The sequence below is a fragment of the Notolabrus celidotus genome, chromosome 1 (genome assembly GCF_009762535.1).
Source record: "Notolabrus celidotus isolate fNotCel1 chromosome 1, fNotCel1.pri, whole genome shotgun sequence".
Lineage (NCBI taxonomy): Eukaryota > Metazoa > Chordata > Actinopteri > Labriformes > Labridae > Notolabrus > Notolabrus celidotus.
In genome coordinates, this window is record NC_048272.1 from 37,947,171 (window position 1) to 37,973,475 (window position 26,305).

The following is a 26,305-nucleotide window of genomic DNA, read 5'->3' on the forward strand; positions in this document are numbered from 1 at the left end:
TTTTGTAATCATAAGATAGTTGCACAACAGGCTCGGTTGTGGTCTGTCAGAAACAAGGGCTGGTAAAAATTTCAGCTGGGCCAACTAAGCCATAGGTAGCCTGGACGTTCATGCATGTGAATAGTTTTCAAACCCCAAATACCCCAAAACATAGGGTTCACTTAACCTATTTCAGGAACAATAAGAAGTGTTACATGCTTGTCTAACATTTAATTATCTGCATCCTGCTGAATATTTATGAGACTAAATGTTGAGTAATTTAAATATGTGAAAGGAAAACACAAACCTGTTATTACATTGTTAACACAATTAAGTCTACTTTCTGCATGAAGCTCAAGTTCTAATAAGATCTGATCTTTTATTTTTCACAACCATTTTAAAACAGCAATTTAATTTTAATCAATTTCATTTTAATTTACTCATTCCATATTAACTCCATTTCAATCCACTGCCACTCCTCTGTTCGTTAATGAAATGATCTTAGCTTTAGATAATTAAAAATACTGCGCAGCTCTTTTGTGGTTTCAAAATTACCTCTCAGACAGGCTTCAGTGTGTCGAGATCAAGCGGCAACCTCCGGTCTCAAACGATCAAGCCCATGCTGAAGTGTTATAAACTGCAATACATTGAGAATCCGCTTGAGGCTGGCTGCAGAAACACCGGAAACCACATAGACATGAATGGGAAAAAGACAATCTTTGCAGCATTAATAAACATGTTTACAGCCTGGTTCAAAAAACGGCTTGGCCCTACGAAGCTAATCTCTCTATCAGCACACAGGAACAGCTGGGTGCACACAGCTCTCAGGAACAGATGGGTGACGTCACGGCTACTACGTCCATACTTTATACTGTCTATGGCAGAAACACATAGCTGTTGGCTAGGAGGCTCAAACCCCACCTCTTTACCTCACACTAAGTTTGGTTGTGTTCAGCATTTCCAATATGGCTCCCGCCGATTGGCTTCAAAACAGCGCTAAGGAACAGATGGGTGATGTCACAGATGCCACTACTATATGGGGGCACTTATTTAAAACGCACAGAGGCAATCTTTTACTAAAGCTGATACAATAACTCAGCTTTCTTTTTAGAAATCCTGCTTATTCTTATCTGCTTGACATTGTATGTGTTCTATTGTTGTCTGAATCTTGGCACCATTGCAAATGAGAGTTCTCCCTCAGTCTGTTTTCTGAGGATTTAACCAGAGTGGCTGCCGTAGACAGCCTGCTGCTAAGAACTTGACGGACTCCAGTGACAACAGCTACTACAATTACTACTATCCGTGCCATCATCTCTCTCTCTCTGTCTTCGTCTCCCTCTATCCCTCTCTCCAACACGGTCTCAGTAGATGTGTGTCTAACATGAGTCTGGTCCTGCTGGAGGTTTCTGCCTGTTAAAGGAAGTTTGTCCTTGCCACTGTAACTTGCTAAATGCTGCAAAGTGCTCTGCTCATGGTGGATTAAGATGAAATCAGACTCAGTCCTGTCTGTAAGATGGGACTGGATCTTATCCGGTCTTGATGTTGGGTCTTTGTTAATAATAGAACATAGAGTGTGGTCTAGACCGGCTCTGTTTGGAAAGAGTCTGAGGATAACATTTGTTGGGATTTGGTGCTTTATAAATAAAGATTAAGATATATTACAAGGTTAAGTTACCAATAGGGCACCTTATCTCCTCACATCCATTGGAAGGCCATCCAGAGGGAACTTTTATTATGTTTTATCCAGTGGAAGGGCAGTTCTGAGAGCATCTTTCATGTGTTTCCTACTGAAGGAGCACCAGAGTGGGCACTTAATAATGTTTTATCTACAACGTGGGGCATCCAAGAGGGCCCTTCTGACGTGTCTTCTTTAGACATGAGGATACCTCCCCAAGTACAACACTGAGAAACTGCATAGTGCCAGAAGACATACTAAAACAAATAGAGTTTCCCATTTTTTATTTTAATATTAGGGCGTCATAACAGCAATGTTTACACTCAGACCTTTGTGAAGAAAAGTTCAGGAATGATAACACATTTAAAGAATATTTACAGAGATATCAACAAAAAGTGGAGCTGATCAAACCGCTACCCTAAGGAGAAAAACTCTAATGCAATATTTTTTAATAAAATACATACAGCACTTATATAACAAACAGCATTTAAAGTGTATAGAATAATGTAAAAAAAAAAAGTTACATATTAAAACTGCATTTTAAGCTTGAGTACAGTATCCTGAATGTGCAATTATTTATAAAACTCCACTTTGTTGAATTTTTTTATTTAGTAAAAACACAACTCCATATTCCGATTCTTCTGCTTGTCCCAGCAAGTTTTCGTATTTCCTTTACATTTAAACCAGCACCTGATTTTATTATAATAACAACAGTCAGCACACAGTCCCTTTTGGCTGGTGAAGCCTGAATATCACATGAAAGAAAAATGAAACCTAAAGCTAAATCACTGATTCCAAAGAACAAATGTCTCAAGCAGTACGAACAAACAGAATGCCTGCTGCGTACGCTCTCACAGGTCGAGTGATATCCTAAAGTGCTGTGCTCTCTGGGCGAGTTCCTTCGCAAACTCTTGAGCCTCATTCAGAGCTACGGTATCAGGAAAGTGCAGCGCCGCCTTCTTGGTGGCCACAGCCAGCTGCTTCAGGAGAGCACACAGGTGGTTGCTCATACTCAGCAGTCTCTGGTTGGGCCCTTCACGATGGGCCTCCTTACACAGGTTGTCCACCAATCTCTGGCCCACCATGATGACCAGCTTACTCTGTGAGATGAATCTCTCTGGAGGCTGGCCATCCTGAAGGCTGCTTACAAATCCCTTGATGGCCTTTTGAAGGGCGCCAAAGTACAGCCGTATACGGCAGTGGTCCAACAGAGGGGATGGTTGCTGTTCTTCTGCTTCACTGCTGGACTCAGAGGAGTGAGTGTTTTCAGCCTGAGTGGAAGATAGAACAACAGAATGTGAAAATGGCCTCACAACGTGTCTTCCCAACTTTTCTAGGATGTTAGCTTCCTTTAACAACAATGCCTAAAGCCTTAAATCCAAATAACTAGATTGATGATGGGCATATGGGAATGTTACATTCTGTAGGTGTAGTAAGGTTGTAGTTTCTAATTTGAAAATGATTACAATGCAGTTTGTCTTTTTTAGATTTTCCTACAATGAAAGGTTATAATTTAGTTATTCAGGTAACACGTGACACAGTCAGAAATAGGGAATTCTTTGTTTGTGTGTGTTTTTACTTACTTTTTATTTGCATGTATGTTTTATTAATAGTTTTAATGATTGCTTTGTTTTTGTGTATTGTGTAGTTTGTCTATTGACTGATTTCATTAGTTTTCGATGTTGTTTTAATCAGTAGGCTGGAGCCCCCACTCAGCCGCAGGGCAGGGAAACAGGACGCTATATAATGAGAGACAGTGTAGACTGGAAGAAGGACGAGAAGCAACGGGTGCACTGTGACGCAGCACTGTGACGAGGGATCCCGCATCAAGGAGTGTCACAGAGCAGCGAGTGTCAACAGAGCAGCGAGTGTCCGCCAACGCCATTTCACGCAAGCCTGGGTCGGTAGTAGGCAAACTCCGACTGGGAGTATCCTCATCAGATTGTAGGTGACACCGGGACATATGACAGAGCTGGAGAGACACCAATTTCTACCAGATTAAATAGAACAGAGTACCTGTCCAGGTTGTTCTGTCCCCTTAGGGCTTTTTGAAGAGTCGACGTGAGGCGGCCATGTTGAGGAGCATCAGGAGTTCAGAGACGTGGAAGGAACGTTCCACTTCAGACTTGGACTTTTATTTTCCTTTATTAAATAGTATTTTATTGTCGCTTTTACACATGTCGCCTGTTTTAAATTCTTTTTATTAACTTTTTATGTTAATGAATTAGATCATTGTTCATTTTACTTTCCTGTCTGGTTTTTAACTCTGCTCCCCCTGATTTTATAACCTGTGTATTTTAACGAGTCCTAGGCTCACCATTTTAAACCCTAGGTGGCGTTGTTGGCAAACTTTATGATAATCACTGCTTTTAACTTTAACATTTTTTAGCTTGGCCACACATATTTCATAAATCATGATGCAGAAGACGAAAAGCTTTTACCTGTAGCTCCACATAGTCATCATCATCCACCAGGTTCTGTCCTTGCTCGCTCACATCAGGACTCTTCTTTGTGTCTGGCTGAATTTGAGTGCTGAGATGCTCCGGGTCTCTTTGTGGGGGTCTGAACAAAAGTTTGCCATTGGCAGTGATGATGGACACCAGGCGCTTGACATCTTCTGGAACAGTCCGTGCCACCATGACAAAGCGCTCTAGTTGGTCTGGTGTCTGGACCTGCCCCGGGTCCTGACAGAGCATGTTGAGAGGCCAGCCAGCCATGTTCAGAGCACTCACTGTTTGCTGTAGGATGACACCCGAGTCGTCTATGATTGATAGCTGTTTGTAGAGCCTCGTCTGGAGGTTTGAGTCTGTCAGACGTCGGGCATTGCCCTTAACGTCTAGGGCAAAGTTCAGAAAGCATGCCAGAGAGGTTGCAATCCCCTCTGCTGCTTCTTTGATCTCCTTCAAGTGTTTCTCCAGATGGTCTCTGCTTCTCCAGTGACTGCTGACAAAGTCCATGAGACAGGGCACAGCCTTGCAAACACAGTCTTGCAGCTCTCGAAGTCTGAGGCAGGCCTCGTCTTGGCTAAGTGTCACTTCACGCAGGGGCTCCGGAGAGGACGAGCTCAGAGCCAGAGAGTCACAGGAGCTGGTGGAGGAGCTGGAGGCCGTGCTGATTCGTTGACTTTCTGCTGCAGAGAGACGTAGGGTTCTTCCCTGCTCGTCATCGTCCTGCACCAGTGAGTCCCCACTTCCTGGAAGGTCATGGAAAGATGTGCAGGCAAGGAAGTTCCTCATTCTCTGCAGACGCACTCTTTTGACTTCATGAGCGTTCCTTGAGTCACCCCTGCACTCTAAGGGTATATGATCCCGAGGGGGATCATTTAGAGCTCTGGTGTGAGGTTCTACCTGGGGGGGAACTGCATATACTAAGTCCTCTGTAAGCCTCTGAGCTGGAGGCTTGTTGTAAACCCGAATCCTTGGCAGCACTTTAGGAGGACTGTCAAGAGTACAGGGCTTTGGTATGTCATAAAGCAACGGAGCTGGACCGGCTCTTTGGATGGGCCAAGCAAGTGCTGGGAGAGTGTCATACAGCTGCCTGCATGGCATGGTGTCATAGGGGCTTCGAGGTGGACTCTGTTTCTCAGGACCCACTGGCACATCATAAATCCACTCAGGCTTGCGGGGATTTGGAAGGGTGCTGTATCCACCAACCGTTTTCTGTGCTTCTGTTGCAGAGGGAACAGGGATGTCATAGTTTGGATCCTGATGTAAAGGTGGTGGGACTGCATACACCTGTGTGCAGGGACAAACATGTGAATATCATTGTTGTGCAGAAAGAAGGACTCTCAGAGATGAAGCTGAGTATGAGGGCATTTTAACATGTCTCTCAGCCTCTCTCTTTTCATTATTTAAGCCTGGTTTATCCCTCTGAGTAGACTGTACGCCATAGCTACACTGAAGGTCGTCATAGCCCTGCGCCGACCCAGAAGCCTACACGTATACCCCGACGTGCACCTCCCCAAGAATGTAACTACAAGCTGAAACAATGCAGACTGCAAGCGCTGTGACTGGAGCTGATAAATGTTGAGCAGCAGTAGATCATGCTGCAATTACTGTATGGCAAATCCAGAATGCTACCCAGTGGACCAATCACAGGGCTTGCAGTCTGCATCAGTTCAGGTAGTTACATTTTGAGGAGGTGCACGTCAGATAATGTGTGTAAGCTTCAGCAAAGGTACAGGTCAACGCAGAAATATAACATAGGCTTAACACAACATGGATGTAGTCTCAGTGATGCCATCCAATGGTTTCTGAAGAAGCTTTAACAGGCCCAAAGATCTGGGTTGCTGTATTGGAAATCCTGACTGGAACCAAGTTTAGGCTAATCGAGATACCAGCAAAGAGGCCTTCTGGCAATGCTACCAGGCACACTGCTAATTTTGCCCCAATATGCAGAACTCCTCACATAATCAAACTGGGTGAGTTATAGAAAAAACTCAACCTCTGTTAAGTTGTTAAGAATAATGAAATCAGGTATAGAGGGTTATTGGTGTCAGGCTACAAACATGTTGAATTCTGGTGTAAAAAAGGTTGTTTTAATCTGAGCTCAAACAGGGTTTTCCTCAGCTGTTGGAGCCAGCCCCAAGTAGACACTCAAGGAACTGCAGTTTTGCACTTCTTTCAGTTTTTTTAAATACTGAGGATTCTGATTGGCTACGACTGAATACCACATCATGAAAGATAGTCATCTCTGTCTATGCAAAAAATCATGCAAGGCTTCAGGGACAGTGTGATGCAACTTTGTAACATTTTCAAGACTTGCCTGTTTAAACAAAGGTTCATTGAATGGGACATGAATGAGTTCATTTCAAGCCTAGGGTTAAGTCATTTGTACCAAGGTTGAGTGAAGCTTACATAAGTGTCTCCTGGACTGCTGCACCTTGAACTCTCCAGAGAGTCCAATCTTTTCTCCAGCTCTGAAATGGGGAGCAATGAGCTTGTTCGTGGCATGTGTCTTGGAGTTGTTGATGCCTGCAAAAGAACACATCAACAGTTAAGACAATAAGACAAGTATCAAGTCACTCAAGTGCAGGAATCTCTACAAGCACTCTCTACTTTTGAGGATTTTAGTTGTGTAGATTTTTGGGAACTCACAGAGAAAAGAGAAGTGCGTCTTGCTTGGTTCGGGACATCGTAAACCTCCCCTCTTGGACTGGACACCATGCTGAAAAATGGAGCCTGCAGACGAGACAGACAGGATGTAACATTGGAGTTTGACTTGCAACACTTTGATCAAAGCTACATCTACCTCACTGACCTCTACGTGAACATGTTTATGGGGACAGTGTTTGCTCTGAAGACTGCTGAGAACCCCATTATGCATTCACACTGCCAATTAACCCAGCTCCATAATAGAAACCATGCTGCTCATTGAATATTAGGTGGCTACTGCAGAGGAGAAAAGGACTCCCCTGCAGCAGGAGAGGAAATGGTGAACATGTGGGTATATTTCTCCCCACCTTCTGCTGCATAGGCACCTATACACACACCTCTGACTTTCTGGAGTTTCTGGCGGCATGGGCTGCTGTTTGTGGTTAAAAGTGTCTGAAGTCTGTGTCTGTTTGTCTTTTACTGGCCCATAAAGACCCCAGTGCTGCATGCCTGTCCCCATGGAGAGGCCCCTGGTCCCCATCTGCAAGCTCTTTTGCCGGCAGGGGGTTTGCAGCATTGCATTTCTGCCTCTCTAATCATGAGTGAACACTTCCCAAAGAATAGGACCAGGTTGACCTCAGAGAATTAGACAGACTAACATCCACATTTAAAGTTTTGTGCTTTCAGTCATTCTTAAGTAAAAGTGAAATGTGTGTGTGTTTACCTCAGGTCCTTCTGGGCTGTGTTTAAGTGCTGATGGGACCGAAGCAGACAAAGGAGTGGAAGGCACCTTGTAGATCATGTCCATGCGTTCATAAGCTGGGCTGCTGGAGGGCCGGGGAACGCTTGGGATTTGGTAGATATTTTGCGCCCTTTGATCGGCTTCAGCATCCGTTAGCTTGGTTTTCTCATGACCCGGTGGACCTGCACAAGTTCCAGTTTGTTGTGGTAAAATCTGCAGTCTATTTGCAGGGGCCAGGCCCTGCCGTCCGTAGAGGGAACACATCCACCATCCACTGGTACCAGCCACATTTTGATCCATCACTGTGACGATGTCCCCCTTTCTGAAGGCCAGCTCATCTGCACATTCTGCAGTGTTGTCATACAGAGCCTTTGCAAGCTTTTTCTGTGGTAAAGAAGAGATAACATTGACATAGATTCAAGATCAGGGGGTTAAAGTGGTGTGTGTCACATGTTGAATGACAAAAGACAACCTCTAAGAATGTCCTATGCATAGACTGTATAAATAATGGACTAGTATCTGTGACGTCACCCATCTGTTTCTGAAGCGCTGTTTTGAGGCCAATCAGCGGCGGCAGCCATATTGAAAATGCAGAACTCAACATAACTGCTGTTGAGCGAGTGTGACGTAAAGGAGCGGGCTTTGAGCCTCTTCACTATGAGCTACAGTGTTCCCACCTGCCAATCTAGTCAGCTCGGCCTCTCATTGGAAGACTCGTAATCTCAATATCTTTTAAATTACTGCGTTATGAAAAAATTAACCCCTGTACAGTTTGTGCCGATCGAGAAATGAGCTATCCAGACTACACTCCTCTTTTGTACCAGGCTGTAAACATGTTTATTTCTGCTATAAAGATCAGCTTTTTTGAATTGGTGTGTATGTGGTTTCCGGTACTTCCAGAGCCAGCGTCAAGCGGATTCTGGATGAACTGCAGTTTTTAGCACTGCCGCATTGAACTCATATTTTTAGACCGGAGGTTGCCGCTTGATCCTGTGTAACAGATACCTGTTGTATTTTACACACAGTATAGAAATACTTGGGACTTGTTCTATTATTGAATAAGATCCTTTCTGCAGGTCCTCAGTGTAAAGTGATGATGTTCTTGCTGCTGTAGGGTGACGACATTTCCTCTTGCAAAATGTTGCAAACAGTCGTGTGACTCATCTTCAGGTTCACAAGGAAAATTGCACAAGCCAGTTTATAAGTCATGTCTATCTAAACTGGCTGACCCAGATTCAATGTTATCTGCTCTTATTGATGCAGTGATTGTGGAAAAACTATACAATACTACAGTCGAGCCTTTTCATTTTGGATGGCATACTTCTTTATGTTGCTGTTTCACTTCCTATTTGTGCTTTTGACAGAGATAAATGGAAAACAAGTGTGGACAAAGCTTCCTCCTGTGGGCTTCATATGTCATCATTCTATAAATAAATTGAGCAGTACAAAAGAAACAACACTTCACTCTACGTATTCTGAATTTTCACTCTGCAACCAAAGAATGGTAACTTTTTTCTATGCATGGTTGCTCTTTGCATGCGTCTCTGTGAAGTTCCTGCCTTATGTTGTGGTGTTTTGAATCATACTGCACAGCTGATCAGCTGCTCTGCTCTTGCTGTATGTGACAAATCAGATCAGGTTACATGCAGTGAGAACACACACTAATGTGCTTAAACTTGATTTTTACTTTTGTGGCCTTCCTTTTGAAGGCTGTCTTTATGAGAAAAATACCTCTAAAAAAAACACATAAAGAGGGCTTCATTTACAGCCTGCAGCTTGTGGTTTGACCTGCTGCACCGAAACATGACTGTTCACACTTATCTCATCTATTTTAACCTTCCCCAGAAGAATATATGTTTATAATCCAATCATATTGCTTGAACCAAAACATCTCCAGTCTACAAATATGTTGTGCACCTCATAAAGCTATATCAACAGAATGCAATGCCACACAATGACCGTTTCGTTGTCAATATAAGGACACTACCCTGGTTTGATTTCCTCTTTTCTATCTACTCTTTATTCACACATCTGAACACTACATGACTAACAGCTCACTGACCAACCCATTAAACCCACTAAAACCCTGTGCTCCAACCAAGCACAGCCCAACTGTTTTTATTTGAAACTTCTTATTCAGGAAACAAGTTCTACGTTGGCACCGCTTCACTGAATATAGAGATAAAACAACTCAGGAGCAGAGGTCCTAACAAACAAAAACACTATCTCTTTGGAATGTGTAGAAATCATGGCTTTGGTCTTTGATTTGGTCTTGTCCCGTTAATCAGATTTTCCGGAGGGAAGATGCAACAATCATTCAAGGGACACCAGATTTTAGGTTTGAGTCCAAGTAAAGCCTGGTTTATACTTCTGCTTTGACTCTCTGCAGCATTGGCCGTCACAGATGTGAGCACAACATACTTATAAGTCGATGTGTTCGTTTTAGAGGAGGTGCACGACAGGCTACGCTTGTAGGCTTCTGTGTTGAAAAAAAGAGCTACGCTGTCGATTCAACTCAGAAGTAAAAACCAGGCCTAAGACATTCACATCCATCTATCTTAAGAAGACGCAAGTGGAACAATTTTTTCTTTAAAAGCTGGCTTCAAAGGTCCCACTGATGACCAGTTTATCAGTGTTAAACATCTATATCGTACAAACAAATTCTTGACAATTCATGGATTATTTACGGGTCCTTTTATCTTGTTTTCCTTTATCTTGTTTTTTACTGATGGAACTTGTTTTTATTTTTCATGTATTTATTGACTAATGGTTGATTTTATTTCTATCTTGTTTTTATTGACTTTGTTCTTATTGATTGCTTATTTCTTGTTTTTTATTGAGGGTTTCTTTTTAGTATTGAGCACCGTGTCACTTTGTTTGCTGTGTTTTGTCCTGTGCTGTTTGTTGGTTGATGTTAAAAGGAGGGTGACTCACTGCAAACAAAATCTACCTACGAGTACAAATAAAGTAACCTTGAGCCTTGAACCTTATACACAAGAGTGGAACAAGTACATCAAATTAAAAAGTACTTCATTTAAAATGTACCTGAAGTCCTGACTGAGTTCTTTCTTTTAACTTGAGGGGACCGGGTTAGAAAAGTACGATTTGACCCACAAGTTAGTATGTAAAATCATTTTTTCCCACACTAACTGTTGCAGTAAAACCAACAGGAGACCATTAAAGTGTGAAATGATTTTATTTCACACGAAACTAATTCAGAGTGGAGTTAATGAAAACTTTTGTTGCACTTTTTTCTGTTTCCATTAAAGTTACTAACCAATAGCCTTTTTGGAGTCCCTGAGCTCCCCTGTCTCGTAGGTTATGATTGGGATATCTGTATCGCTTTATGATGCTTTTATTTTGGTAACGGCGCCCAATACAAATTCACACTGCTGCCTAGCGGAAGTACCAAAATAAAAGCTTCATAAAGCGATACAGATATCCTAGCCATAGTCTGTCAGAGCTGACTCCTACGGGTTATAGCCAAGCGTGCCGGATACGGCCCTGGTGGTGAGGCTTTCAGCAGTGTGTCTGCCCCCTGGTGGCTGGCTGCAGTATAGGTCAAAAAATCCGTCTCCCCCATTCATTTGAATGGGGGAGCAGTCAAACTTTAAAAAATAAATACACGTGGTACGAATGTTTCTCACATCCGTATGCTGTGGTGATATGTAGTTAGTATTTGACTGTTTTGTGTCCAAGGCCTCTTTTTTCTGAAAAGTTTATTTTTCGTTAGTTATTAGAGTTTAAAAAACAGGGTTTTACTTCCGGGTTTCCTTTGATTCACAGCCGCCGTAGAACGAAACTTCAAAGGGCACACAGCGTCTTGTGACGTTACGCTGTAGGGCGGAGCTTATTACAAAGGCTTCACAGGCTCTGGCTGCACAATGGCTGCGCCCAGGAGAGGGATTTTTTGGCTTCAGAACTGTACAACGGGAAGAGACGGAGCAACGCTGTCCATTTTTATTTACAGTCTATGGTTATAGCCGGACTCAGAGACTCAGAGACAGAACTGACCCAGTCAATGGAACGGACAAGCTAAGTTGCTACTGATAAGTCTGTATCGCTTTATGAAGCTTTTATTTTGGTATTTCCGCTAGGCGGCAGTGTGAAATGCATATCAGCTAAATATTTAAGATCGCAGAGCAACATTTAACATTTAGATTTAGATTTAACATTTAGATTTAACATTTAGATATATATTAAGCATTTAGATTTAACAGTGATTTTAACTTAATATATTTTTCACAAAAAAATTAAATGTGAAGAGGATCACATATGTTCCTCTACATGTGATAAAAAAGTGACTTTTAAAAATTCACTACATTTTTATGACGTTTTGGAGCTAAATGTGGAGAAATGTTGCTGTTATTTTCGGTGTGCACAACTTTACAAACGGCGCCCCATAATGATCAGAACTTAGTGCTCTTGCTGTATTTGAGCTAAAGAGAGCTTTTTTATTCACAGTTTAATGGTGTAATTGTCAATTATTAAGCTGGAGTAATGCTTTATATTTATAAGATAAACAGAAAGTGTAACAATGACACAATTAAAGTTCCTGAGTTAAGGCACTGAGTTATAGCCCTGAAATCTATGAGAGTGCAGAGACACTACGAGATGATTCAGACAGACTTCAGCAAAACAAACACACCCTCACGCCACCCTCAGCTGATAAGTGTGTGTGTCGGAGGGTGCTTCTGCAGGCTCTGCCCTCTCCCCAAGGGTGAGTCCTCTGCAACAAAGAGCCCATTCACCAACACAGCCTGACACGCTCAGCACCTGTTGGGATGCAGGCCTGCGGAGCACTCTGGCCACAGCAGACTATGCATCCCCCTCAGCGCACACACACACACACACACACACACACACACAGACCAAGCCTCAGCAAACTCCCTACTTAATCCCGTGGGTCATGCTACAGACATGCGAGTGATATACATAGGGTCAGATGACAGTCTGCCACCGTCCCAAGATTTATGCTGTCGTACTTTCTCTCTGGACTCGTCTGTGTGTCCGATCCTAGGATGATATCATGAACTCACATGTTCAAACTCTGCCTGTGTCACTCTCCTGCATCATGACAACTTGTGTGTGTGAAAATTCTGCTGAACTTTAGTGCTTATAATTAAATAAATGGGTCAACCACGGTGCGACCTCATGGGTTAATATCTGCCTCTGTTTCCAAACCTCAGCTCAACAAACCTTTCAGACTTCAGGTCACTTATTCTCAGCAGAGTCCTGCCGCCTCCTGTTTACTGGTAATTCAGAGCCTGCATGGGGATCACTTAGTACAGTAACAAAGTCGGATTCAGCTGCGACTCTTTTGGATTCCTGCACACGCCTGCTTGTGCAGATCAGCCCCACTGACAGCTGGTCTTCAGCCCTTTAACCACACAGCTGTCTCTGCCTCTCCCTCGCCTCTCCCGTCTCCCCGCTCCATCCTGTTCACAAATTAACATCGGCCCATGAGACGCAGTCCTAGATAGGAACTTCTCTCAGGCTATAAGCTACCTCAAGCCAAAATAAGCTACTTCAGGCTTACTGTGATGTCTTAAATCAATACAAACCTTTACTTTAAAAAATGCAACATGATGCCAAACTTTTATTCTCCAACCAAACACTCAAGTAGAGCTCAAGTGTCCCATAACTTCTGTTACTGAAAAATGTTACAGCAAGTCTTTAAAACATTAAATAAACAGGAAAAATGAGCTATTTCAGAGTCCCCAAAAATACATCTTTTAATCACTTTCTTTGTCAAACTTTCACCCCAAAACATGACAGTAAGCGTATCATATTTGTCCTTTTAAAGTTTCTAAATCTCTACCTCATCTCTGTTGTTTTGAGTCTTTCTCAAGTCAAATAGACTTTTAAGATTCTGCTCATTTCAAAATCCTTATGCTTTTTGTCCAGCTTCGAGATGTTTTTGGTCTTTTTACAGACATTTATTGTTACAATTTGCCGTCTATGTGGTATGATGACAATCAACAAATAGATCCCTTTATGTTTGTTGTGTTAACAAAAATTTGTTCGTATAATACCTGGAGACAATAGTGGAAACTAAACTACCAGTCAAAAGTTTGGACACACCTTCTCATTCAATGTTTTTTATTTATTTTGATTATTTTCAACATTGTAGATTAATACTGAAGACATCAAAACTATGAAATGATCCAATTTTTCCATAATCTGGATTACAACAGTAGTCAAATAGGGCTATCCATTGTGTACTAACCCTACCTCTGAACAACACAACTCATGGTCTCAAACACATTAAGAAGGCAAGTCATTCAACAAATGAACTCTTGACAAGGCTCATGTTAATTAGAAACCATTCCAGGAGACCACTTCATGAAGCAGACTGAGAGAATACCAAGATTAAATAATTCCATATGTTCTTTCATAGTTTTGATGTCTTTGTTATTAATCTACATTGTCGAAAATAATTAAAATAAAAAGAAACCATTGAATTAGAAGTTGTTTCCAAACTTGTGATTGGTAGTGTAGGTCCCAGTCTCTAGTGCTGGGTGATCAAAAGCTCCAGGACACACTTCTGAATCATCACAATAAGAGCAACCAGTCCCAGAGAGCCACAGGAACCAGTGCCAGGAAGAGTGTGGGAATGACACCTTTAGTCCACCGTGACCTCTGACCCTTGACAGCCAGGCCACGACCTCCAGGTCAGGTCAGACCCTCATCCATTATACATTCAGACACATGCCGGACCCAGCTAGACACCCACAGTGCTGGGGAACAAATCTCTAACACAAAACCACTGACCATATGAAAGAAGTACTAACCACTGTGGTGTCAGCTAACAGTATGTGGACACACGTTTTAAAGCTTGATCTCTGGCAGACGCTTTCTGTTGTTGTCTTGGAGGGTGGAGCTGGTCATCAGAGATCACTGGGTTTATTGATTTTCAATACGGCCCTCGTTCATTTCAGTTGTTTTATAGAGATTATGACTTCATTTTCGAGGTATCTGGACAGGACATAAAATGAATACCCGCCAAGAGCCAATGGCAGGTAAAACATTTTTTGGGTGTTTTGCATTGCTTTGTTTTCATAATTTCGCCTAATTCTGCTGACTGTCAGGCTATTTTGACCCTCACGGCGCGCTGTACTTGTGTTGTGATTTGGTACGTTGGGAACAACAGCTACTGGAGTTCTATTCTTTGCTTGAAGAAGCACGGCTAGAAGAGCGTTTCGAGGCAGATGTGGCGACACATTCCCGGCGTGAAGCCACCACAAACAAAGAGGCAGGAGACAATCAAGAAGAGGAACAGACAGCTAAACGGAGTAATGTCACTGTACGACGTATCAAAGAAAACTGGAACATTGACGAGGCTGGCCAACCGTGGTCCTGGTTGATTTACGACCCGACAAACCACACCACGAGCTGCAGCCTATGCCGCAAACACATGAGGGATAAACAGAAGCAAAACCCATTCATTGTTGGTACAACAAACATGAAATTGGACAGTATTAGGGACCATGAAAAGTCTAAATGCCACAGTGACTGCTTAAAAACCTTGCATGATTTTCTTATGTAATTTTCATTTTTGGAGGTCACTAGCCAATGGCAGATGAAGTAAAGAGTTAATTTTACACCCTGTATCTGGATAATAAAGCTGGTTCCCCGATCCCAAAGCTTGTTTTCTCGTGATAACGGGGTCATTTTCTGCCGATCTAGAAAACACAGCAGTAAGCAGGTCACTGTGATAGACCACACCATGACATGCCATGCTGACACTGTCCACAGTAACGACTGAAGTTAAGCTTATTTCTAAATTTGTCTTGTGCATTTGCAACTTTGGGGGTATGAGATCATTTGGCATAAATACAAGATCTTAAAGAAACAACAGCCAATAAATGTATGGATACATGTTCTCTAAGGGTTCCACATTTCCTCCTCCTGATTTGCTGTAATGAGCCTGTATGTTAGAGTCCTTGAGCAGCAGGACTCAAAGGTCACCAAAATTAGAAAACAGTTTATTTTCCCAGACAGAGTGGTGGGAGCTTCGTTCAAGATGAGACAGAGGCCACAGCCGAGTTAATCTGCGTTCTTGAATTGAGACAGGAAGTCAGCCTGTACAGATGATATATTAGACTTTCCCACAGTATCTTTGATACCGAGACGGGGTCAGGGAGAAGACAGGGAGGACAGACAGCAGCAGGCAAACACAGAGAAACACGCTGATTTGGCATCCTTGAAAATTATCTTCTGACATTTTCCAAATTTGTTTCTGTTGGATGAGTTTTATCATTTGAACGGATCCTCAGACGTGCTCGATGGAAAATCGCCTCTTAAACCAAAACAGACTCAAGAAGCATGGAGACTGACTCCGGCTCTGTGGCAGTGACACTGACTCACAGCTGCCCTGGTATTTCCTGGACAGGAAACTGGTGAGAACTATGTCAAATTCTCAGACACGAACCTGATGAAGACTTCCAAGGACCTTTAAGTGGACAATCAACATTTCACAGAGAGTGTTCTCATAATATATGAAATGAAGAAACAGCAGATAGAGTTCAAAACTAGAGCAGAGAAAGAAACATGAAATACAGTTGAACATGCTATCTCCATCACAGTGTTTTGTTCTTGTTGAATGTAGATCTGAAGAAAATAAGGGTCGGCATTGTTTATGAATGCGTGACAAAGGAAGTGACATGATGAGACTAAAGATGAGGCAGGTTGTTCATGGAGTTTGAGTTGAAACTTTCACACAATAAATTTTTAAATCTGTAAATGTGTCTGTTTGGAGGCGTTAGGTGATCTCTAAGGTGAGATTTGGGACTTTTTAAATGAGCGATAAACTAAATTTTACCTTTGCAATTAAAAAGTAAACTAAGATCACAAAACATCACTTTTCATATCTGTCATGACAGGAGCTTGTGATGTTAATGATAACATGAGTAATTTAATGTCTTTAGACAAACATGACAGAAGTTTAACACTTCTTTGCCATGAGTTGCTTTTGTTTTTGTGTTGTATTTTGTAAGGTCCTTTAGTCCTCTGTGTGTCTCTTTATACCTTATCTTGTGTTGTCATCCTTGTGTTCCTTAGTCATCCTTGTGTGTGATATGTAATGTTTGTTTCCTTGTGATATCTTTGTGTATTCTTTTGAGGATTTTGTGGACTTTGTTTTGAGTACGTTTTGGTTTCCAATCAAGCGGCAATCTCCGGTCTAAAAATATGAGGCCAATGCGGAAGTGCTACAAACTGCAGTTCATCGAGGATCCGCTTGAGGCTGGCTCCAGAAACCCATTCATAGAAGATCTTTACAGAAGAAATAAACATGTGCAAAAACGAGTGTTGTCTGGATAGCTCATTTCTCTACACACACTGTACATGGGGTGAATCTTTTTTTAACGTGATAGTTCAGAAGATACTGAGATTACCAGTTTTGCCCAAATAGGGACATGACTGTCTTGACTGACAGGCAGGAACACATAGCTGTTGTCTAGGAGGCTCAAAGCCCGCCTCTTTACGTCACACTCTTTTGGATGAGTTCAGCATTTCCAATATGGCTGCCGCCGCCGATTGGCTTTAAAACAGCACTTCAGAAACAGATGGGTGACTTCATTATTTATACAGTCTAAGCTTCCAATTCAAGTCAGAATTGATTTTAAGATTTTGCTTTTTGTTTTTAAAGCTCTGAATGCTCAGGCCCCTCACTATATGACTGACCTCCTGAGCCGTTACAAAACCTCCAGGCTGCTGAGATCCTCTAACACGGGTCTCCTGGCAGTTCCCCGGTTGAAAAATAAACTGAAGGGCGACCGCGCTTTTAGTGTAAAGGCCCCGCGTCTTTGGAACAGCCTCCCCTCCTCAATCAGGGCCGCCCCCTCTGTTGACTCTTTTAATACTCGCCTCAAAAAACCCTCTTTTTTATTTCAGCATTTGAGTCCTCTAGTCCTGAATAGGATTGCATTCCAAATGCTGTGCTTTCCTTGTTGTTTGTCCCTTTTTCTTAATAATTGTTTGGTTTGGTCTCACTTTGTTTTCTATGCATTGTACAGCACTTTGGTCAGTTTCTGCTGTGTTTCTAAATGTGCTTTATGAATAAATGTGACTTGATTTATTGCTTTTGTTTATTAAATCCTTTTTTTATTTTTAATCTGCGCTTGGGTCCTCCTTCACCCTTCCAGTTTTTTTCAAACATGATATTCTCAAGGACCCGCACATGGTCCCAAACATTTTACTTTGAATAAAAAATAAAGATAAAGAACAGTTATTAAATTTTATGTCAAACAAAGCTGGACTAAAAACTTCTTTTACATACAGTACCAGTCAAAAGTTTGGAAACACCTTCTCATTCAAGGGTTTGTATTTATTTTAATTATTTGAAACATTGTAGATTAATACTGAAGACATCAAAACGATGAAAGAACATATATGGAATTATTGAATGAACAAAAAAGTGTTAAACAAGCAGAATATGTTTTATATTTTAGATTCTGTAAAGTAGCCCCCTTTTTCCTTCATGACAGCTTTGCACACTCTTGGTATTCTCTCAGTCTGCTTCATGAAGTGGTCTCCTGGAATGGTTTCTAATTAACATGAGCCTTGTCAAGAGTTCATTTGTAGAATGACTTGCCTTCTTAATGTGTTTGAGACCATCAGTTGTGTTGTTCAGAGGTAGGGTTAGTACACAATGGATAGACCTATTTGACTACAGTGTTAATCAAGATTATGGCAAAACCAGATTATTTCATAGTTTTGATGTCTTCAGTATTAATCTACAATGTTGAAAATAATCAAAATAAATAAAACCCTTGAATGAGAAGGTGTGTCCAAACTTTTGATGGTAGTGTACAAACAAATAATCGACCAGTGGACCAGTGGGTCTGTTTTTCATTTTAACAGTCTCCACTTTGCATCAGACAACCTCAAATGAGGCGGCTGTATCTCCACTACAAGAACATGAGTCCAGGATTCAGCTTCATTCTGCGTCAGACTGTTTAATAACAAATGTTTTAAATTGTTGAGCTCAACCTAACAATCCTCAGAATAAGAAGGAGTACAGATGCAGTTGTTTCAGTCGTCATTTCCCAGAGGTGTAGCTGTGACTATGGCTGACAAGCGGGACTGTGTGAACAGCAGCAGATAACAGGCTGGTTTCTCTGAGGCAGGAACTTATCTCACCCCTCACACTCTGCTTTTATTTTTACTCACACTTCCTCAGATCTCATCCTCTGTCTTTTTTTCACACTCCACATTCATGCTCTGTGGTCACTGTGGCTTTACTTGCAGCTCTGATGGTTTCAATTTAAAGAGCGTGACTGGTGTTGAGGTTGTGTTTGACTAAAGTGTGCTACATTATACTCTCATGCCAACCTTCCTATACTCTAGTTTCATTCTGTATGGTGTCATAATGTATTATTTGAATTATGCTTAAAAAATGTCATTTCATGCCATCATATAAACTGCTTTCAAGTGCAACATGCTCAGACATGCAGTACATGTTGATGCTTAAATGACAGCTCTCAATTTGATGTCTCTGTGAACCCAAACCAACCCAAACGTTCTGCAGTGTGCACTCTGCTCTCTACACTCTCCATGTTTGTTGCAGCCTTTTCATGACATCTTTGCATTTTGTTTGACCTTCCTCTAAAATTGTTCACGTATAAAGCTTGCTTTTTTTTTCCAGTTGAAAAATATGACAAAAGTCAGATCATGTTCATCATCTCCTTCCTCATACAATCTGCTCTGCAGAGTCTGCAGCATGAATTAAAGGCAGAAGCCAGACTTAAAACTGGCTCAAATCAAAGAATCCACAGTATACAGCAATCTAATCTTCATTATACAGGCTGCCAATTAAATTAAGGTACATTTTCATCCCCAAGTTATATGTAAAGTCTAGTTTATCCAGAAGACAAAGATCTTTGGTTGCGCAGTTAAGATCTGGTATTCTTCCTCTGGCCATAGAGGTTGGTCGATTCAAAAATATCCCAGAAGAAAACACTCTCTGTGAGATGTGTGATTTCAACAAAGTCCCATTTTTTAAATTTTCTTTTGTATTGTACAAATTATGATGACCTCAGAGAAATGTTGTTTCAAGAAATTGCCTGTAAAAATCCTGAAATATTGTGGTGGACAGATGTGCAAAAACTAAATTGGTGGTTTAATTCTGACGTGTTTAAACTTGATAATTTCGTATTAGAAGCCTGGAAAAGAAGACAAGATAATCTTTTTAAGTAGTGTGTATTTTTATTTGAATTATTTTCTTTTATTCTGTTATAATTTTCTCCCTCAGTTTCCTTACAAGGAATGATCATGCTGCGCTCTGATCCTGGACTGTATGAATTCATGGTGTCTTGTAAACCCATGTGGGCTGGGCATATGAATGTATGTATGACACAATAATAAAATAAAAACTTCAAACTTCTATATATTGGAATACTTTTGATTTCTTTGAAAGCATTACATTGCTTAGCCATTGTTTTTATTACTCAACTTTAAACCTCCTACACACAGCATGACCTCTCCGGTCATCCAACAGAATCTCCCCGTGATACCACTCCACAAATATTAAAGATAAGCTGACTGCTTTTCCATATCATCTGCACAGGGAGATCTCACATGTCATACTGGTAGCTGTTTACATCCCCCCTCTGCCAACCCAACTTCGGTGTCCAACGTTCTGAATGCTGCCATAGCCAGACTCCAGAAAGACCCCCAGAGTGCCCTCTTCCTGATCTCCGGGGACTTCAACCATATTTATTTTCTATAGAGCTTATTTTTGTATTTGTATAACTTATTGTGTAAAGAGCAACCGTAATGACTGGATTCCCAATCTGCTGAATCTGCTGTTTGTTTTAAAAAAATCTTAAAGATCAACCTTTAAAATATGTCTTTCAGATAATTTGACATACACAATCTCTGTTAACCTGACTGGATGATGTGTGATGTGTTGTATGTAATCCGTCACTTAATTCCTGAGTGTCTGCTTTTTTTTATCCATTCAGTTTTTATCTTTGTCTTGATATTTTCAGAATCAGAAACACTTTATGCAGTCATCACAGAGCTCTTATGAACAGTATGTAAGAAAGTTGAAATATTAATAGAAAGAAGGAATGAAATAAGATATAAATATGAATACAATAACATAAAACAAAGATCAAATAGAATAAAATAGAATAAAATAAAAAAATAATGCTGAAGTACAAACAGAAGCGCAGAATAGTTAGAAAGACCAATTCACAAAAGCGCTGTGAATGAAGGAGATATATACAAGGATGTTAAAGTTGCAGGGATGTTACACAGTGTATTGCACGGTTCTTAATTCAAAGCACATTGTAACTTTGGGCTTAAAATGTTTCTAAATGAAGTTTGTTATCCTCCAATGCACCCTGTCTAAAGTTCTTATAACTACTGCTGCCACGAAGCACTGTTTTTGTTTGCAGATCTGAAATCAGAGCAGAGAGATGGAAACAACTTTCTGATGATGAAAAGGAGACGCAGTAAAAGTCAGACCCTGAGTTAAGATGTTGCGTTCAGCTAAAACTACAGAATCAGGATGTAACTGTGACATTGTGTCCAGCAGCCAAAGCTGTGAAAAGGGTTTCAAGATATTACAAGGCTGACAATAAATCATCAAACACATGTCACAGGCTCGACCAAACCTGTTAAACGCTGCTTTAAATCTGAGGAAGACGTAGTCTCTGTGATGTCACCCTTCACTTTCTTCATCATGATCTTAAAGCCTTGAGTTTGGCATTTTAGCCGTCATCGTGATGTGTTTTTACAGCACCATATAGATTATATTTATATTAGAGGATGTAGCTGGTGTAAGGTGAGTGACAACAAGGAGAAGGGTAAACAAATACTGTGATGTGAGTCAACATTAATACTAACTTCTCAGCCCACCGTCTATCAGTAAGATAATAAAACACTCCTTAAAGTTCACCCGGCTTCATCGCCTGTTTTCTTCCAAACAGCCTTTAAATTAATCAAAGTTCAAATGACTTAAGCTTGAGTTTGATCGAAGATCTGTGAGGTCGAGAATAATCGTTCACTCTTCTTCATTCTTCTCTTTGAATGTTGCTGAAATGAAATAACTTGAGATATGTCACAAGGGTGAGCACGATGTAATGTAAGTCTCTTTACAAGAGGACCTCCCAGAGTGTCTTAGAGATGGCTTTACAAATCTAAACATCATGTATTCAGAGAGATTCAGTTTCTGTTGTGTGATGGGATAAATGAAAATCAAGCTGTAGTTTGGATGTCATCTAAATCTAAGTGTTTATTCTCTGTGTGCTTATGAACACAACAAATATGTTTCAAGTGTTTTCTGTTCTATCACTTCCTTTTAGGGTTAACACATGAGAGTTAACATTAATAGGGAAGCTGTCACATGAAATTCAGCCCGTCTTCTCAGGTTAACCAAACCTGAAACCCACTTCTTCAACATGGTCATTCATAGAATGCTTGTGGAAAGTCCCAGTGTTGATGCAATGCTTCATGTGTAATACATGTGTTCATCTTTTCATTATGATGTTTCAGATCGCTCCATCCAGGTCCTGAGTCTACATTCTTTGGCCACCATGTTAGTTATTTTGTTTACATTCTCAGAGGAGTATTTTGGTTCAGTGAGCAGACATCCTTCACATTTTTGCCTGACAGGATAAAGGACGGGGTAAATGAATAATCCTGAGCAGGTAAGCACATTAATGGCTGGATGATATAAAAAGCAGATGCTGACTGAGACCCAAAAAATACTTTCCACTTCTTTGACTGAGACTCCAAGAGGATGCTGCGACTTCTCCCTGCCGGCCTCCTGCTGTGTAAGCTCTCATGACTGTCCACTGACTCTTGCTCTTAGATGATAAAGACTGACAACAACACAGCACACGAGGAGGAGGACGCCCAAAATAGCTCTCTGGGAACTATAAAAGGAAGATATTCGTTTATGAAACAACGACACAGAACGGAAGTCAAAGTGACAGTCATCCACTGGACTGGTCAGTGTTTTTAAAGAAGCAATAAAAAAGAGGAGCTCAGCTGCATATTTGCGGTGCATGGGAAAATTTCATGGTGATTCATATCCTCTCTTCGCTGTGACCGACTGATAGGACCTGGGAAGATTGGGCTTTGCAATTCACATTACTCATCTTAAAGCTGAAGACTCCCAAACTAAGGACTGGGCTGGTTGACCCCCGAATGAGAGAAACATGAACAGATTGTAACTACTTCTCTTTCTTTTTTGTGATTATTCTGCACGTTTCCATCAATAATACTGAATCAAATGTAAGAGATTCAACTACAGCGAGTCCTAACAAAGGTTTGAAACTACCAAAGAATTAGACATTAGACACGTTTCCACCCCAAGCACCTTTTTCGGTTCCTGGAACTACTTCTTTTAGGGACTAATAATCCTTTACGACCGAGGCAGTTTCAAGGCCGGTTCTGAGCCAGCACTCCATTGAGAACCGTTTTTCATGTTTCGACTGCGAGTGAACCGGCTCCCGGCCGGTAAAACAGGTTACAGAGCGGCTCCAACTCTTTGCTGGTCTGGAACCACGAACTGCGAACCTCTTACATCAGGGGCGAGGGGCGGGGTTGCCGTGATCAAAAACACAAACCAAACATGTTTCCGCCATTGTCCTGCAGCGAAAAACTAAAAGAGACTAATGGATTCAAAGGCAAAGCAGTGGTCGGCCGAAAAGACAAGCTGCCATTGTCCGCCATCTATGTTGTTGCGATTGAAAGTTTCTGCCAGCGCTGCTGGGAAAAGTGGTCACGTAAATCTGACGTCATGATGTGCCTCTTCAACAGGCTCAAGCGGGCGGAAAAACAAACGGGTGCCGTATTGGTTCACGATTTCAACCAGCTCTAAACCAGCGCGAGCACCAGACCCGGAAATGCAACTCAGTTCGGGTTGGTCAAAAAGAGGTATAACATGTTTTCTATGAAGGTGTTGCTTTTGATAAATCACAAATATTCTAAAATGTAAGCCTCTCACTACCCTCACAGTAACAGCACAGAGTTCCTCTGAAGACAGACGGTTCCTCGTCATTTGAGGTGGAAATGCAGCAACTCTCCGATTCTGTTTTTGCACACGTTCATGTTTTTTTCCTCTCTACTGTTGACTACCATGCAGAGATCCTTCAGTGGTGCAGATAAATGCATCTCCTGATCATTTCATGGTCAGTCTGCAGACAGTATTCACAAAATCAGGCTCAAGATGGACAGAGGATATGGAGGTAGATACAGAAACCAAACCAAGCACAAGAAGTCCACTCAGCAGATCCCTCAAACAATCTCAACACAGATCAGAGCAAGACCTTTTTAAAGGTTTCAGTGGTCACACATTCTGCTAAATGTGTCAGCTACTTGAATGCACAGAGTCTATTCACATGTGCTTTCCTTAATGAAACATAAATGTTAAATGATCCAGATTAAACCTTATATTTAAAAACACAGTTTATAATCTGACTCCTAAAGGCTTGTGTTAATGAGGCTCATAAAGTTTCACTCTCAGGTCTGGCTCAGGATCAGCCCTCTCAGGTTACAGCCCACAGTGGAGCAGGTCAGAGGGTCTGTGTGTAGAAATAGGCGGTAGCTGACACCGCAACTTAATGTGAAGTATAAGCAGGTTGTCCATGGGGACATTTTCCTGGATGGGCCGCGGTAACACAAATAGAATCAGTGACAGTAAAAGTGAGATTACATATCATTAAAGAAAGTTGCCTGTGTTATAATCCATGCTGATTAAAATGTAGATGTATATCTAGATTCTTTAATAAAGGCAGTGCAGCAGCTGCAGTACTCACCATGTTGGTTCTACAGTTGTGTTCAGTGTCAGGGAAATAAGTCCGTCCACAGAGCGCCACTCTCAGTGAACCATCTCAACAATGAGTGTGCGTGAAAACTCTTGGGGGTTTACTCCTCCTCTGTGTCTCACCAGCATATTGTCTGAGCTGTCACTGAGAGCCAGACTGTTCTACACCCTGGGCGGGGACATGGAGCTCCATGTCACTGACAGAGCTCCTGAACTGCGGCCTCATTGGCTGTAGAATCAACCCCCCTTCTCTGCAGCTGCCAACCCCAACGCTGCATCCTTTCAGCTCCTCTCTTTGCACTCATCTTCCTGCTAAAGCAGAAGTACAAACCTTCTTGCTGGCTAACTTTTCAAACTAACTGAGGGTGTTTTTGTCATTGAATTTTTTTTTGCTTCCTCTTTTCATGTAAATCTGAAGCTTTCTTCGTTTCACTGTTTATAAGAATGCTAGGTTGGGTGAGTTGGGGGGTTTTTGAAGCAGAAATTCTTTCTGCTCTACTTGTTGCTGTCTTGACAACAGACAGCAGCGTCTGGGAGAGCTGTGTTGGGGGTTGGGGAATGCAGGGGTGATGAGGTAGGGTGACCTTCTGATCTGGGGGTGCACGCCAGAGCCAAGTTTCTCTGTTCTCTTTCTGTGACCTCTCTGACTTTTCAAAAGGTCGCTGAGCAAATTAAACTTGTATCAGCAGCTCTGCTTCTACCTGGTTTCGACAGACGACCTCACATCACTCCTGTCCTCTCTTCTCTCCTCTGGCTTCCTCTGGGTTTTAGTTTTTTAGATTTGACTGACCACTTTTTAAGCTCGCCTGGGTCTCACCCCGAACTACATTGCAGAAATGTTGACACCATATGAGCCATCTTGCGGTCTTAGATCCTCAAGTGGGACATTTTTGGTCATTCCAAAGTCAGGGCTAAAATGCAAAGGGGATCAAGCCCCTCGACTTTGGAACTACCTCCCTGAGGAGATAAGGCTTGCAGAGTCTGTGACGTCTTTTAAATCTCTTCTTAAACCTGTTTTTACAGACTTACTTTTATGTGACTTTACCCTTCTGACTGCTTTTACTTCTATTTTATTATTCTTTTTAGCTTTTATCCAAATAATTAATTGTTACAATTTGATTTGATTATTTATTGTTTTATTTTATTTGTAATTTCTTTAAATTTATCATTTTAATTTTTGATTATTTATTTTTTTAATTTATTTGTATTTATTTATTTTTGTTATGTATTATTTTAATGGTCCTAATTTATCCTTTTCACTTTTTCTAATTTTCCTGATGTGAAGTCGTCCTCTTATTTTGAAAACCTCTTTTATTTCCCCTTTACTGCTTTTATTTACTTATCTATTTTATTTATTTGTTTAATTTATTTATTTTTGAAAAACCTCTCAAACAATGATTTATTGGTCTACTGTCACACTACTTCATTCTGTTTGATTTATGTGTATTCTTTTTTGCATTGTTAAAATTCCTCCTTCCTGTCTCTCAAAAGGTTTACTTTGTTATTTGAAACATGCTTTGTTTGTCAAAGCACTTTTTTAAAGCTAATTTTTTTAAAGGTGCTGTATGAATAAAGTTATTATTATTATTATTACAAAATGAGGATGTTTTTAAGACCTCAGGATCAGTTTTCTTCTGATATATTCAAGTGACAAAAAGAAACAAAAAGCAGGAAGAGTAAACAGTCCTGCAATGAATAAAGCATTGTGTGTGCGTGTATGTGTGTATATATGTGTGTGTGTGTATGTTTGTGTATGTATGTGTGTTTGTGCATGTGTGTATGTATGTGTGTGTATGTATGTGCATGTGTGTGTGTATATATGTGTGTGTGTATGTTTGTGTCTGTATGTGTGTATGTGTGTGTTTGTGCGTGTGTATGTGCATGTGTGTGTATGGATGTATGTATGTGTCTGGATGTATGTATGTGTGAATGTATGTGTGTATGTATGTGTATTTGTGTATGTATTTGTGTGTTTGTTTGTATTTGTGTATGTAAGTGTGTATGTTTGTGTGTATTTGTGCTTATGCATGTAT

General features: G+C 41.1%; 1 protein-coding gene across 1 annotated transcript; it reads right to left on the bottom strand.

Moving 5' to 3' along the window:
- Positions 1-1,921: 1,921 nt before the first annotated feature.
- cass4 (Cas scaffold protein family member 4) lies at positions 1,922-24,406 on the bottom strand. Its single transcript, XM_034699241.1, has 6 exons — positions 24,265-24,406; positions 7,472-7,873; positions 6,751-6,834; positions 6,511-6,627; positions 4,096-5,388; positions 1,922-2,925 (listed from the first exon to the last, which is right to left on the bottom strand). The coding sequence occupies exons 1-6, from the start codon at positions 24,265-24,267 to the stop codon at positions 2,506-2,508; spliced, it is 2,319 nt and encodes a 772-aa protein (XP_034555132.1). The 5' UTR covers positions 24,268-24,406; the 3' UTR covers positions 1,922-2,505.
- Between the last annotated feature and the right edge of the window lie 1,899 nt (positions 24,407-26,305).

Bases quoted from the DNA above. Each gene is read 5' to 3' on its own strand.
- cass4 (XM_034699241.1), bottom strand. The intron at 6,835-7,471 runs GTAAACACACAC...TCTCGTCTGCAG, and splicing joins ACAGCCCAGAAGGACCTGAG to GCTCCATTTTTCAGCATGGT. The intron at 5,389-6,510 runs GTAAGCTTCACT...CCCTGCACACAG, and splicing joins GCAGTCCAGGAGACACTTAT to GTGTATGCAGTCCCACCACC.